Source organism: Poecilia reticulata, chromosome 20 (assembly GCF_904066995.2).
Source record: "Poecilia reticulata chromosome 20, P_reticulata-male-v2, whole genome shotgun sequence".
Classification (NCBI taxonomy): domain Eukaryota; kingdom Metazoa; phylum Chordata; class Actinopteri; order Cyprinodontiformes; family Poeciliidae; genus Poecilia; species Poecilia reticulata.
The window spans coordinates 24,114,977-24,128,240 of NC_088849.1; the positions used below are offsets into that span (position 1 = coordinate 24,114,977).

The window sequence follows — 13,264 nt, forward strand, 5'->3', positions numbered from 1 at the left end:
TGTATCCTTACTGTATCTCCACTTGACCTTCAGATATTCAGCAGACAGAAAATAACATTAAAATGATAAATATGATGCATAAACAAGTCTCACTTTAACAGGTTGTATGTCGTGTTTGGTGCATTTTTCTTCAGTCAGTGAAGTCATTCAAAACTGTACTCAGAAATCTGACTCAAAAATGAGTAGAAGTAATATTACTCAAGTATTAAAAGTACTAGTTTAAGTAAATGTTGCCAGTTGCTACCCACCTTTCCCAGCACCCAATGTGGCCAAAAAAAGAAGCAAATATTGGGATACATTTTTGGGAATATCTTTATGAATTCATCTATTTTCCCCCAGACAAAAATATAAAAGCAGTAGAGTTAAACACTTACCACTAAGTGATTAGTGTTGCTTTAGGAGCCTGGAAGGCTGCTCCTGACTCTGCTCTTTGTTTTCTTAATGGCAGCGTTGTTCAGTGAAGTGTTTGAACCACAACTTTTTCCCATCACATTTTCACGGCTGCTTTGTAAAGCTAGAAACATGCAAATGCAACCAAACAACAGGGGCGCTACATATTGTCCCTCGTTCCCCTCCAGCAGCTTCAGCTGCAGCTTTCTCACCAGTGACTCAACACTCATTAGGCGTCAGGTGAGATCCTTTGTTAGGCTGATGAACTTCAAACGGATCTGGATGCCGGTCTCATGTGGAAACGGATTAATTCAAGGTCGATTTGTATTTTTCCCTCCGCTCTTTTCCGCAGGGACCTACGTGACGCAAGTAACAGCCACAGACGCGGATGACCCAACCTATGGAAACAGTGCCAGAGTTGTGTATAGCATCCTTCATGGTCAGCCATACTTCTCTGTTGACCCCAAAACAGGTAAGCTAAATAGCTTTCTTCCCACGTCTCGTACGTGTCAGAAATTTGAATGATTAAATTCTAGAGGTGACTTTTGTGAAGAACTATCACAGTGAGATCAGCTACTCTATTGTTAAAGGTGACCTATTAGGCCTCTGTGAAGATAGTAGGATAGATGTATGAGTTACACAAAACAGGGTCATTACATTTTTGTTGCACAGTCATTCTTAGATAATGAGATTTTAGTCTGATCAGTTCTGCCTATTTTGAATTCCTTTTAGAACGAGCTTCTTTAGGGCGTCTTGTCACTTTAAATCTAAATATGCCCCCCAAGGTCAACGTTTACACTCACATGTTAAATGACTGAAGACAGATGCGCAATTATGCAACCGGATAGCTTTGAAAAGCAAAAGTGGAGCCTTCTTTGCAACCAAAAAGAATGCAGGGAATGGTTTCTGGTCAGCAACAAAACACTTGTCTTTTCCAGCAGCCATAAAATTTGTCAGCGCTAAAATCAGCTGATAAAACATGTTGAAACTTACCTGGGGTTGCTAGGTAACAGGCAGTGCCAGCAGCTTTGAGATGTTACATTTCGGAGGTTTTTGAAATGGTTCGTTTTCCAGACACCAAAAACCCATCTGAGTTTTTTTTATTTTTTATGTTTGGACTGTTTTCAGAATAAGTAAAACCCAAATGGACGTACAAAGATGTACAAAGTGTGAATTTTGCACAAGGCGTCTCCTTTTAGAGAAACGGGTCGAGGCCTTTATGGGGGTCTCAGGGAGGAAAACTGTACTGGACTGGAAGGTTGATACTTGGATCCAAATGCAAGAAAGGACACAAGCAGATGAATCAAATTGATTTTACTGCTTAAAATATCTAAACTTATAAAAACAGAGCTCTGTGTATCAAGAATTGAGATCAAAACCCAACAAAACTATGACAAATAACTATAAAAATTTAACTTTTTGATTCATTTACAAAAAAAGTAGAAAGGCAAGTAAAACTTGACGGTTTGCTATGCTGTCCCCCGGGTCCAGACTCGATGCAGCCAAGTTGCAGCTTCTTCCTCACCGTCTCAGGTGTGTAACTCTGGTCAAGGTGTTCATGATGAGTCTGCACCAGGGGATGTCGTTCTGGTACAGGAATAGAGCCCAACACTTACACTTTGGAAAATATCCAGATGTGCAATCTCACAAATATTTCATTTCATGTAGAGGACTTCTGGCACGGGCTGCACAGTGGCGCAGTTGGTAGAGTTGTTGCCTTGTAGCAAGAAGGTTCTGGGTTCGATTCCCGGTCCCGGTCTTTCTGCATGCGTGGGTTTTCTCCGGGTACTCTGGTTTCCTCCCACAGTCCAAAAACATGACTGTCAGGTTAATTGGCCTCTCCAAATTGTCCCTCGGTGTGAGTGTGTGTGTGCATGGTTATGTGTCCTGTGTGTCTCTGTGTTGCCCTGCGACAGACTGGCGACCTGTCCAGGTGACCCCGCCTCTCGCCCGGAACGTTAGCTGGAGATGGGCACCAGCAACCCTCCCGGCCCCACTGAGGGACAAGGGTGTAAAGAAAATGGATGGATGGACTTCTGGCACATTTTATTAATAATATCTCACATTATAGTATCAAAAGTGTTTTTTCTTTGCACATTTCAAACTTTTTAATATCTGACCTCTTTCTAGGTCTATTACCTGAAACTGTAACTATTCACTTGTTTTAGTAATGCGTAAAACTTAAATCCTGATTTTTCATCCAGTATTAATATTGTACATAAAAAATGTTAATATAGAGATGCTATCTGTCATATTGGCTAAAGCCATTCCATACTGCAACATCAGCTACAACAAAGCTAACGCTAAATTAACATGCTAATACTAACATTCACAGCTTATTACTGTGTTTTTCAGACTTGTTTAAAATGCACAGTAATTCCCTAGATGTCTCAGCTGTTAAGCAGATCATCTACTTCAGCCTGAGGAGAAGGATTTAGAGATAATTAGGGAAATGGGTTCTTAAACTGTATCTTATGCCATTGCAGTAGAAAACATGTCAAAGTTATCTATCCGTATGTGATTAGGCACAGTAGACACACACTTATGGGTAAAAATTAGACTTTCAATAATTAATAAGTCATAATTTTCTGTGCCAAGATTAAGGTTGATGATTTTCTAGTCAAATACTGTAGAAAGCAACATGGCACCATTGCTCTTTTGATCCAGTTTAGGCCAAGCTTTTAATGTTGCATTCAGTTCATTTGCAACTCTTGCCTGTAGAGGCGCTGCAACAAGAACCACTGAAGGAAACAACACAAAAACGTCTGAAGAAGACATTAACTTACTTCTACATGAAATGGAAACAAAATGAAGTAGTGTCAGATTTTAGTGGTTGTGGGATTTCTCTTTTGTCTTTGGTTAAAGACCACCAGCCGTTTCTCCAGATAGTGCTGGACTCTCGTGTTTATTTTGGTTGTATTTACCCAGAATGCCTTGCACTGTAGTCCACTTCCCGCTTTTGGAGCTGTCTCTGGTCCACTTGGCATTCACATATGCATTCAAACTGCGCCAGAGTTCACTTCAACCGAACTGAGACCCAGTTGAGTGTTCACACCTCCCCAAATGAACCAGACTTTCTAAGCAAACAAACTAGAGTTCATTTTTTGAATATCACTGTTCCAGAAATCCTGGATGCAACTTTGAATCCAAGTTGTGCTGAAATTTTGTTTCAGGAAGAAGAAGCTTTCAGCTGGGAACTTGTTCAGTTTCATTCTAATCATTCAGTCATGAACTTTTACTTCTGCTGTTTGCTCGACGACTACAGCTCCAGTTTCTGTCTTCATGAAAAACGCAGAGTAACCCAACTTTTGTCACAGTCTGTAGAAAACCGTCCAGGTTGATTAAAGCTGATTTTGTCTCATCAAACTCCTGCTACAAAGTGATGGGTGTTACTTTAGTAGACAGATTATTTATGCCCATTCAATGTATCAGCACAAACCGTTCTTCTCATTCTTTCGAGGACCTCATTATGTAGTATCCATTTTCTTTACTGCTAAATGTTTTTCCAAATCCGTGTTAAACCACCAAACATCTCCTTACCCAGTTAATGAAATAACACTTTTTTCTTCCTACAGTGATCTGGATTTTATGGATAATGGGATTCATGTTCTTTTCTCTGTTTACTAGCAGAGAAACAAATATAGATATTATAAAAAATCTATTCAGTGTTACCCACTGAACGTATCTTGAATCTGCACACATAATTTGGTTAACAAATACTGTATTTCAGGATTTCACAAAAAGATGTTAAAGTAGCCAATTAGAATGAACATTAGAATCTGCATATAGAGTAAATATCTGGTTTGGCCCTTTGTATGGGTGGAACTATGTGCACAACATGTAATGTTCTGCAAGGAAACTATATAAAGTGACACAGAAACAAAACGTAGAAAACTCCCAGTTACCTGGGAGCATTAAAGTTTGTCATGCAGATACAGCAAAAAAAAGAAAAGAAAAAAGAGTGGCCTAATCCAAAACCTTATGTCAGCGAATGCATCTTTCAGCAGCAGTAATGTATGTAGTTCACTCTGCACTTAACTAAATTATTAATCATGTGAAATAATGTCAAGCTGAATGTAAACATCACAAATACTGGAGAAAAGAAATCCAGCTGTTGGGTTCGGTAGAGGACGCAGAAGGCCATTTTGTAGATGAATACCAGAATATTTTTAATAATAAAAAGAAAACAGGTGAGTGGACAGCTGCCCAGAGCGGCATGAGCTGCCACACTGGCAAACAATTAAATATGTAGCTTATTTTTTGTTTGAAAGGTAATTATTTAACAAAGACTTTCTAGAATGGTGCAATTTAATTTGTGTTTCTTGAAGTGTAATAGTGTAAACTGCCTTAAATCATTTTTAATGTTTCTTGACGGTTATGCAGTGACATTTTTGTCTTGATCAAAAGGCAAACAAACTACACATGATTGTGTAATGAACTTTAGTTTTATGTCATTTTTGTACACAGTGTGTTTGTGCCTTGTGTTGAGTGTTTACAGCATTGTTTTTGTTTCTTTCACATGTTTGTTTTCCATATAGAATATTAAAAGACGTATATGTGTGTCTGATCTAAATGATGCCTCACGGTGGATGGAGCATGTTGGCCCAGGACACCAAACAGTCTTGAACCGCCCCTGCTCCCATGTCAACGCCCAGAAACGAATCAAAACGAAAACCTGCATAAAAGAGGATCTTATCCTCATCTTTATCTGCAATGTCAATAACTCTGAAGATGTAAAATACTCTGCAGATGTCTGTCAGACAAAGCTTCATAAATATGCAGCGTCTTTCAAGTACAGTTGCGATGGCAGAATGCTATTATATCACTGCAGTGCATCAAAACGGGAGTTAAAGCCATGAAATTACTGAATCTCCGATGCTCTGATTGTGGGCAGCCAGCGTTCTGCAGCTGATGGTTCCAACTTGGGTCCCTAAAAGAAAAATAAAACAAAAGCATTTGTTTCTGCTGCATTGACAGAATTTATTTCTCTCACTTATTTGTTGATAAATTGTGTCAAAAGCAGGTGAAAAGGGCTCAGGGTGGAGGTGGTATATGGAGCATGACTGCTCTAAATCTGAAATAACTTTGCACCGGCAGGACTGTGTTGCTGTTCCTCTGCTATCTGGGGCATTTCAATGCATATGGAAATGGGTTCATGCATATCACACAGCCAGATAAGGTGGAATCTGTTGCTGATCGCGCTACTCATCCCACAGCTTTGCAGAGCGCCTACTGTGATTGTATTTCAAACTGATGGTAGGTGAAAAAAAATGAAATTGTTAAAGCAAATGTTTGTCCTGCTGGGGCTGCTGCTATCTCCAAACACACAGGAGAAAAGGAGGGAGAAACGCTGGGAGGTAAAAGGTGAACAAAGTTGTTGTAGTTAACTAAAACTAACGAAACAAGAACTGAAATGGAGAAAAGGGTTTCGTGAAATGAAATAAATAAAAACGGTCATTTATTCCCTACCTAATCCCAGTTAGCTAGAGGGAAAAACTAGTTAACTGAAACTATATTAGGCATTTATAAAACTAATTAAAACATACTGAAATCACAGATGGAATATCTTTTGTTTTTGTGTTTATGGATCTGAATATTAGCCTGTTAAATGGATGTGAAGCTGATTTTTATTCCTCCACACACACGTAGTTTCCAATCATCCATATTCTTCAACAATAATTAAATACATTTTTGAAAATGATATCTTCTGTTGAGACTTCATCACTTTGAGATTTCTGAATTCTAAAAATGAAACAAAGTATGAAAAAACTAAAACTTCTTCTATAACCAATAAAAACTAAACTAAAACTAAACCATCTTTAACTCAGGTTAAACACACTAAAAACGAATTAAACAAACAAAAATTACAACTAAATATAAATTAGGACCTAAACTATGACAACCCGGGGCGATGACATGCACCAATCTGCGTGCGTGCCACAAAGAACGATGGCAAAAATATCAAAACAATCAGCGTGTCAGAGGTCTGTGGATCAAATGGAACAGCATCTCCATGTAATTAATGGAATAATGGAAAAAGGAAGTTGAGTCCAACCTGTGCTGCATGCTCCTCTTTAGCCTGCCAACCTCCCATTGACCCCACTATTAATCTGCAGTATAAACCCTCTCTGATCTCAGGGTCTCAGATCCTCCAGTGAGTCATTATGTGGCTTCACCAGAGCTCCGTATTGAATGTCAAGTGTTTCCAGTTTGTAAGGTGACCTCCATTTTCGGCCTCATACTTCTGCAGCTCTATGCGGAGGAGTGAGCTTCTCCGCTGGCCATATATTGTGCATTTTGAAGTAAATTGAGCGCCTCCCTGCTTGCCTTGTGTATAACCCTCCATTTCTTTCTCTTTTTATGTCCCAACCGCTCTTTCCCGCTACCTCCTTTCTCTTTTTTCCCCCCACTTTGTCTTCCTTCTCTTTTACCTCCTACTCTCATAAATCTTGCTCTCACACCAGGTGTTATAAAGACAGCTTTGCCCAATATGGACAGAGAAGTGAAGGAAGAGTACCAGGTATTAATCCAGGCCAAGGACATGGGCGGGCAACTGGGAGGACTGGCTGGCACCACCATTGTCAACATTACGCTCAGCGACGTTAACGACAACCCGCCCAGGTTCTCTAAAAGTAAGTGTACTCTGAACACCTTAATATTGATTAAGAAAGCAGGAGTTCCACTGACAGATTATTTCACTTATAACATGGGGGAAAAATCTTGTTATAAGTGAAATAATCTAGATTCATGCGTTTCGTCGCAGCAAACGTCCCACAAACAGCAGCGATCCCTCAGAAAAGAAGCTGTTACACTGATAAGTAAATCTCGTTCCTGTAAGTGAATTGCAGTAAAAAGCGGCTCTATGAAGTGTTTCGCAGGTAACTGGGATGTGTACTGTTCAGACTTTTATTCTAAAAATCACCTTGAAAACCTTCTAGAAACGTCCTTCCACTTGAAAACATGCTCAGTTTAGTGTGCCACATACATTTCCTCAAAAACACACCAGAGTTGCTGGTTGTAATGTGACAACGTTTTGACACTTTGCGATGAACATAAGTTTTGTAGGAACACAGTGACCTTACCCAGGTTCACAGATGATTTCAGAATAAAACAAACACTCCACAATTACAGCAAGGCAGGGGGCTTTCATCATCACTTCTCTTCCTAATTGCTTTTCATTATTTGTCATTATGCTCCGTCGTAAGCAGTGGCCTGTTTATTTGTTGTGATTGCATCTCCAGCTACAACTCCTGGAAAATAACGCAGGGTAGATGTTATTTCGCTCGTGGGCATCCGTCTATATTTAGATCAGATTTGAGATTTGTTGCTGCAGCGTCAGGGATTCAGTCGGTGTGTTTAAACTCTGTATTTTTGTTCCCGTAAGCTGCTGCTAAACCAGATTACCTCGATTGTAGCGTTTACTAAATCATGCGGAGAGCCAACGTTTAAAATAACATAAGGCAAACCAAAACATCTGCTTCTCCGCATACTTTGAAGCACATGTATTAAAGTGTATGCTAATTATATTCTTGATAGAAGCAGCAGGGGAGCAAGAACAGAAAGCAAAAGATACTCCTCCGTATTGATGCGGCTTCTTTGTGCGCGCTGAGGTGACACTGAGCGCTCTGCCCTGAATGTAAATACAGCCAGTCAGACGGTCAAGCTCCTCTGGCTGCTAGGAAAAGATGATATTTCCATAATGCTGTCACAGCACTGAGGCTGGGGCCAAGCATCCCCGCTCCTCTGCCCCATCCCATCCTCTTTTGTCTCCCACTGCTCACCGCTACAAAGGGCATTCAGGTTTTAAGGAATGAGAAGAAAAAAATTACCATTGAAGATTGTGTGCATTGTCCTGTGACATTCCTGATTTGCCCTCTTATGCATTAACTGTTTTCTTTTTTTTCTTTGACAAACAGCGTCACAGTTTTAATATGGGACACAGACTAAATAGAGAATTTAGTTATTAAATAGCTGTTTCATTTATGACAGGGAAAATACTCCAAACTAATTTGGTCTTGTGTGAAAAAAGTAATTGCCCCTTTTGTTAACTGACTAATGAACTGTGACTAATAACATTTTTTGGAAAGCTGAGTTCAATTTTATTGGCCACATCCCGGCCTGATTACTGCCAAATCTGGACAATTGTGATTTTACTTAACTAGAAGCTGTCTGACAAAAACAGGTACATTAAAAGAGAGAAATAAATAACATCTAGGAGCCAATATTCAGAAATGTGTGATACAATAAATAATCACTCTCTGCACTCAGGAGTGGCTAGACGTCCATGAAGGCTACGTTCACACAGCAGGTTCTCAGGCTCATTTCCAGTCTTTTACTCGAATACAATATTTTTACGTTGTCGTTCTTACAACTAATTAAACCCGCCTGCAATGAGACTTAACGGTTTACCACCAAAAAGCGACCTGCATGCACACGAGAAGGAGGTTGAGTAGCAAAAAGTGTTTATGGGAGTAAAAACAGATCGATTTTAAAGTTCAGCAGTAGTTTTGTGGAGTACCGAGCAAAAATGGAGAATTTGGTTTGGATTCTTCCTGATGTGTAAATATTGCCTTACTTACACATTGACTACTGGGCCAGAAGGTGACAGAAAAGCCAAAAGAGCAGCTCAGGCTTCACCTGACAACAGATGGAAGAAGAATCTGGGCAAAAGTTGCATTAACAATCAGGTTTCAAAGCAAAAACCACTAATAACCCAGAAGTATCTTAACACTTTTAAATCCTAATGAAACAATTTCACTTGTGTCTTACACATATCTATTACAGCATTTCAGAAAATGATGCCATCAAACATGTTGGTGTTAGTGTGGTGGGCTGGGCTGCTTTGCTAACTCAGAAGTAGCTTCATTCCACATCATAAAACCAACATAAAGGGGTCTGTCGATGTTTAAATGTGTTAAAGTTGATTTAATGATGGCCTAATAAACCACAAACGTCACATTTTTGGCTATTTTCCTTCACCAAACAAAGACAAGGATCTGGTTAGGCTGGAATAGACACAAGAAAATGTTGATTGCATCTAGTTAGCTGTAGATAACTTTCATTTTATTTTAAAGGGACAATGTAGATTATCGTATCTGTCATTAAGACTAATTCTCATAGATGGAGTTGATTTTTGAACATCAGCTCGGAGAAGAAAAACTCTATAATCAAACCTCCAAACACTATATTGAAAAAAAACCCCATGTGTGAATGCCACTCTGTGTGATTGAAGGATATTAATTAGAATGATATGAAAGGTGCTAATTAAGCACAAGGCCTTGCGATATGACGAATTACTAAACATTTTTTTTGAGAAACAGCAGAAGCTGGTATTTTATCTGGCCCAGAAATGAGTTGGTGCTCAGACTGCTCGAGTGTTTCATGCAGTGAACTTTTGGGTCAACTACACACCGGAACCAGTTTTATGGGAAACCATCCACAGATAAAATTTGACCAACCAGACCATACAAACTGAAAATGACTGCTTTGCTTTGAGATTTATTGCTTTGATAATTGCCTAAATACTAAGAAAAATGTGGCAAAAATCACAATTTAGAGTCAAACAACCAGAGAAATGCTTCCATTTGATTTTCGCACGTTCCTTTTTTTGCAAAAACTTTGTGTTGTGGCAATGATTTTAAACAATTTTTTAAGTACAAACAAAAATAGTGTATTTTAACCTTGTTTTACAAAGGCTGTATTTATTTGCCACCAGCGAAAAACATCCTTTTCCTTAATCCTGTCTGCATGATGCATTCACACCAAGATGGAGTTGGAGTTTATTTTGTCAAATAAGGCCAAAGTAATCAAATTCAAACAGAAAGATAATCAGATTTTCTTGAAGCGCCCTTGGCTGTTTTTTGTTGTTGTTATCTCAAAAGTGAAACATGTTTGGAATTTTTCTGGATTCAATTTAAAAATGTGCGAGGACAGAAAAAAGGGAAGTAGCTCAGCCGTTCAGAGGGAAGCAATTTGAATTACTTGTGGAATTTCATTCAGTAAAAAAAAGTCTCAAATGTGTTGAAGTTAATCATTTCTACATGAATGTCCAAACAGAGAAAGGAAAGAGGAGGTTTTTAGTTGTGTTGTTTCTCAGATCGTACATAAAGTTATGGACTCTGAATGACTCGCGCCCGTTTCATGATCTCGGGCGTCAGACGTCAAATGCAACCCAGAAGTTTTCTGGCACACACAGAAACTAATCTTTAAGCAGATCTCAGAGAGTGAAGTGAGGCACAGAAATGATTAATTTCCTTCCACTTCAGGAGTAAGCGATAATCAGTCAGCTGTTTGCCTGAACATGGATTTTTTTTTTTTTTTTTTTAATGCCGCAGCACCTGGGATGTGCCATTTTTGTTTGACCTTACTGGTTTGTTTCAGGCCGTTTCAATGAAACTCCAATAATACCATGCAAAAAAACTAAAGGCTTGACATCAAACAGAGAGAATCACAGCTCCTTTGCTTATGGGTAAATACTTTTTGACATCCTTTGGAGGGTGAGGGAATAACTACAGAAGTAATGATGTGAGGAGTTTGCTGTGTTTCCTTTTGATGTCAGGTGATAAACCCGTCTCTGCTCTCATTTTCTCGGACAGGTTTCTTCCACCTGAGAGTTCCTGAATCCTCTGCAATGGGCTCCGCTGTCGGCAGAATAAAGGCCCACGACTTGGACATCGGGAGGAACGCCGAAGTAGAGTACACCATCGTTCCCGGCGATGGAGGCGCCATGTTTGACATCACAACCAATGAGCACAACCAAGAGGGGATGATCATTCTCAAAAGGGTACGCCAACTATTAATCCACTTACAATTAATTGTTGATTAAATGAGTTCCAACTGATTAACTAATAATGCACGCCTAGACCTTCTTCCAGAGGTGTAGTTTGGGTGCCATCCAGTAGAGGGCAGCGCTGGTCATCCTTAAGTGGAGCCAGATGATACAGAAACAATGATGGCGGGGCCATACTCTCCATCACGTTTTGCGTGATGGAAAGGATGTTACGAAACAATAGCAGAGGGGACGATGCAGAAAAGTTGTAAAAATGTGGATAAAAATCATGACGCCAAAAAGCAGGGTTGATTTTGAGAGCTGTCAAAGTTTTGACATTTTACTTCAAGAGCAACGGATGGTACTTCAGTTGTAAATATCTATTCATGGGAAGTAAGAATATCGTATATTATATTCATTTAATTTTATGTTTCCATTGAGCTAACCTAAGAAATTCCTGTTTTGTTATATTTGACAAATATTTTGTCTAATAATTTGAGAATACCAACATTTTCTCTTTATTCAGACGGTATTTAATAAAGCTGACAATATTTATATTTAATGATGTTTCTTTTAAATTCATCATATTCTGTAAAATGCAACCCTTTATGTTATGGAAAGATGGTCAGCCCTCTTGATACAAGGGGAAATGGATGCTTATTGATTAATCGTTAGTCAATTGGTAAAATCAATAAACGTTAGATTAACTCAATAATCAATAACTTGCATCCCTACTACATGAACTCAATTCTTCCACTTTCACTCACTCCATTGTTACATCTTTTGATGTTGTGATGCGTTTTCTTTCTTGTTTTTAAGTCGATGCATAATTTCAGTTTATTGGTGCCTTATTGATAAGTCGGAGGTAGGATGGAGGATCGGGACCCATCCTGCAATAATGTGGGACCCATCCTGCAATAATGTGGGACCAATCCTGCAATAATGTGGGACCTGTCCTGCAACAATGTGGGACCCATCCTGCAATAATGTGGGACCCGTCCTGCAATAATGTGAGCTCAGAGTAACAATTACTTTTCTGCTTTGAAAGAAATCAGTTGTGGTGGTTTAAATAATCCCTCTGCTGATTTTTCAAGCATGTCCCTGTAGGAGATGACTCAGCAGCAGACCCAGAACTTGCCAGAACAAATACGTGTATATATATATATATACACACACACACACACACACAGTATATATAAAACTTCTGGTCTGTGAACAACTTGGAAAATGAGCTGTAGAGTCGCTCTACAGGTGAACTGTCAAACTGTTTCTTGTTTTTCACCTTTGGGACCAAACACAAGCCAATATACTGATTTGTTTTAGATTATGTTTCATGTCTGACATGAATTAGATTAAAGGAGGTGACAAATGGCAGTTTGTTGTCAAACCAACAAGGCAGTAATGCCTTGTTGGTTTGAAAGCTTAACATTTCAGGCCTCTGCTCCGCTCATGTGACGCCTGTCAGGTCAAATGATGACTTTCTCTGTTATCAGTGCTTTCAGTTTTCAATTGCATCATTTTCAAAGGATTAGGCATTTATGTCAGATATGCAGTGGACCCTTGGTATTTGCAGAGATTAGGGACCGATTGCTTAAATCTGAATTTAAATCTAATGCCAAACACACCTTAATATGCATTTATTACTAATCTACTAATATGTGAATCTGTAAATACTGAACCCTGAATAGGTGGGATCCCTCTTTATGTGGCTTTTTTTAAGCTGCTGAGCCGACCAATAAAAATGTGGGATATTGGCTACAATGCAGTTCAGTCCCACACAGATCAGTTTGCATTAAAGCTAAATTAAGCCATTCACTACTTGTGTTTCTCAAGAATATTGTTTATACTAGAAAACTTGTAATTTTATTTCAAAATAAATTGTTAAGACAAAATACAGATTTTCATTTTACTATCAATGCTATTAGAAAGAGATGCATTTTTCCAAAAGTACAATTCTGGAACTTAATGCCAACTTTTGTTATATTTAACAATGTATAAAACAATATTTTAGTAAACAGCAAATAATGTAAGTTTCTGGTTGTGATCTGAACCAAAGTTAATTATATGGCTAACCTGAAATTACATGTATTCTGGCAGGTTTTATTT

The 13,264-nt window shown here is 38.8% G+C and overlaps 1 protein-coding gene across 1 annotated transcript in view; it reads left to right on the forward strand.

The window, feature by feature from the left end:
• LOC103456689 (cadherin-12) overlaps positions 1-13,264 on the forward strand; it is a 151,690-nt gene that overhangs the window by 89,481 nt on the left and 48,945 nt on the right. Inside the window, exons 4-6 of the mRNA XM_008396402.3 lie at positions 743-862; positions 6,855-7,022; positions 10,986-11,173. Of these exons, the coding sequence (XP_008394624.1) occupies positions 743-862; positions 6,855-7,022; positions 10,986-11,173 (476 nt within the window). The remainder of the gene's footprint in view (positions 1-742; positions 863-6,854; positions 7,023-10,985; positions 11,174-13,264) is intronic.